Source organism: Emiliania huxleyi, assembly GCF_000372725.1.
Source record: "Emiliania huxleyi CCMP1516 unplaced genomic scaffold EMIHUscaffold_730, whole genome shotgun sequence".
In the NCBI taxonomy this organism is placed as follows: domain Eukaryota; phylum Haptophyta; order Isochrysidales; family Noelaerhabdaceae; genus Emiliania; species Emiliania huxleyi.
Window position 1 is genome coordinate 106 of NW_005196527.1, and position 2,109 is coordinate 2,214.

Here is a 2,109-nt window from a genome sequence, read left to right on the forward strand (position 1 = left end):
GCACGGCGCGGAGATCAACATGCAGAACGGCGAAGGCTACACCGCGTTGATGAACGCGCCTTCTACGGCCACGAGCCGGTGGTCGACCTGCTGCTGCAGCGCGGCGCAGAGATCAACCAGCAGGACAGCAGAGGCGGCACCGCGCTGATGGACGCCGCCACCAACGGCAATGAGCGGGTGGTCGAGCTGCTGCTGCAGCGCGGCGCGGAGATCAACAAGCATGGCAGCCGAGGCGGCACCGCGCTGATGGGCGCCGCCCAGGAGGACCACGAGCGGGTGGTCGACCTGCTGCTGCAGCGTGGCGCGGCGGTCGACGAGCAGGACAGCGACGGCGACACCGCGCTGATGTACGCCGCCACCAACGGCAATGAGCGGGTGGTCGAGCTGCTGCTGCAGCGCGGCGCGGAGATCAACAAGCATGGCAGCCGAGGCGGCACCGCGCTGATGGGCGCCGCCCAGGAGGGCCACGAGCGGGTGGTCGACCTGCTGCTGCAGCGCGGCGCGGCGGTCGACGAGCAGGACAGCGACGGCGGCACCGCGCTTATGGTCGCCGCCATCCAAGGTCATGCCGCCGTCGTGCTCCGTTTGCTGCTTTGGGGCGCGGATACGACGGCGCGCGCTGAGAACGGCAAGACGGCGCTGCAGGCTGCCAAGGAGAAGGGCCACGCCGAGTGCGTGCGCGCCCTCGAGGAGCATGCGGCGGCGGTGGCGGAGGTGGAGGCAGCGTGGAGGGAGGCGGAGAGAGCGGCGGCGGAGGCGGAGGCGAGGCGGCATGCCGAGGCGCTGCTGGCGGAGGAGGAGGCGGAGAAGGAGGCGGGCGGGCGCGACAAGGAGAGCAAGAAGGGCAAGAAGAAGAAGAAGAAGGGGAAGGGCGGCGGTGGAGGCGCTGGGCCTTCGCGGGAGCCCGAGGATGAGGCAGCGCTGGCGGCGGGGGAGGAGGCGGAGTTGGCGGCGGCGCTCGAGGAGAGCGCGAGGCTGGAGGAGGAAAGGCGGGCGCCCGACGAGCAAGCGTCGTCCTCTTTGGCTGCAGAGAGGCCGCTTTCGGTGGAGGAGGAGGAGCCGCCGGCCGACTTCGTCTGCCCAATCACGACCGAGGTCATGAGTGACCCGGTGATGGCGGCGGACGGGCAGTCGTACGAGCGGACGGCGATCGAGCGCTGGCTCGCGACCAAGTCGACGAGCCCGCTGACCGGCGAGGAGCTAGAGTTCACTCGGCTCTTCCCAAACCACACACTCCGCCGGGTGATCCGACAGTGGCAGGAAACCGCTCGCAGCTGACACGCTTGTGGCGGGGTCAGAGCCTGTCACTGCATTGGTTGGCACCTGACCAGTGACCTGACAAAGATCAGAGTGTCACTGACAGTCCTTCCTCTTCCAGCATCCAGCAGCTTTCTCAGAGCACAGAGGGTGCGTGTGAGTGAGTATTCTTGATACGAAACCACGACGACACACACCAGTCGACTCGCATCGGTTGCCTCCATGAACGGCGGAGCTATTCAGTATTCTCGCGTCCACACCACAACCTGGCTCCAACGTGGACACGCCCATAGCTGGGGACACTACTAGGAAAAAAAATTGCTTTAATCCAAAATACTCGGCACAGTGCTATCCCCTACGCCCCCCCCCCCCCCCCCCGTCCTCTCCGGACTAGACATGTGCGCTACATTGCCTAGGGGTGGGGTGGTGGGGCCTATTGGGGCATAATGGCTTGTTGTAGTGGATATGAGTTGTGGGCGTGTCTCGCTGGCTTTCGCCAGCCTTTGCAGGCATCCTAAGTTCGGCGGCTCAGCCTCCTCTGCGCCAGGGATCGCGCGGGGCGCAGCACGCCCTGTGTCGTCTGCGCGAGATCCTAGTCCCTGGTTCACCGAGGCGCCCCCTACAGGGAGTCAGCTCAGCCGCGTTCCTTGTAGTGTGATGCCTTTAAGTCTTTAGGTGTTTGTTGTGCTAGCTTGTGAGGCCTTGACAAACTTGATCTCTCGTGCGTGAGTCGTCGCCTCTTCTGTGGTGAGGTGGTCGAGTCCCACTCTCCTTAGTTCTTCATTCACTCGCCTGCTCAGTCGTAGTCTGCCGTGAGGGGACACTACTAGGCCACGCGTGGCATCAGAAGTT

The 2,109-nt window shown here is 65.1% G+C and overlaps 1 protein-coding gene across 1 annotated transcript; it reads left to right on the top strand.

The window, feature by feature from the left end:
- The first annotated feature begins 980 nt into the window (after positions 1-980).
- EMIHUDRAFT_371932 (hypothetical protein) lies at positions 981-1,435 on the top strand. Its single transcript, XM_005760883.1, has one exon. The coding sequence runs from the start codon at positions 1,099-1,101 to the stop codon at positions 1,276-1,278; it is 180 nt and encodes a 59-aa protein (XP_005760940.1). The 5' UTR covers positions 981-1,098; the 3' UTR covers positions 1,279-1,435.
- The last annotated feature ends 674 nt before the right edge of the window (positions 1,436-2,109 follow it).

What these genes read in the sequence shown, in the direction of transcription:
- EMIHUDRAFT_371932 (XM_005760883.1), top strand. Translation starts at nt 1,099, where the DNA reads ATGAGTGACCCGGTGATGGCGGCGGACGGGCAGTCGTACGAGCGGACG.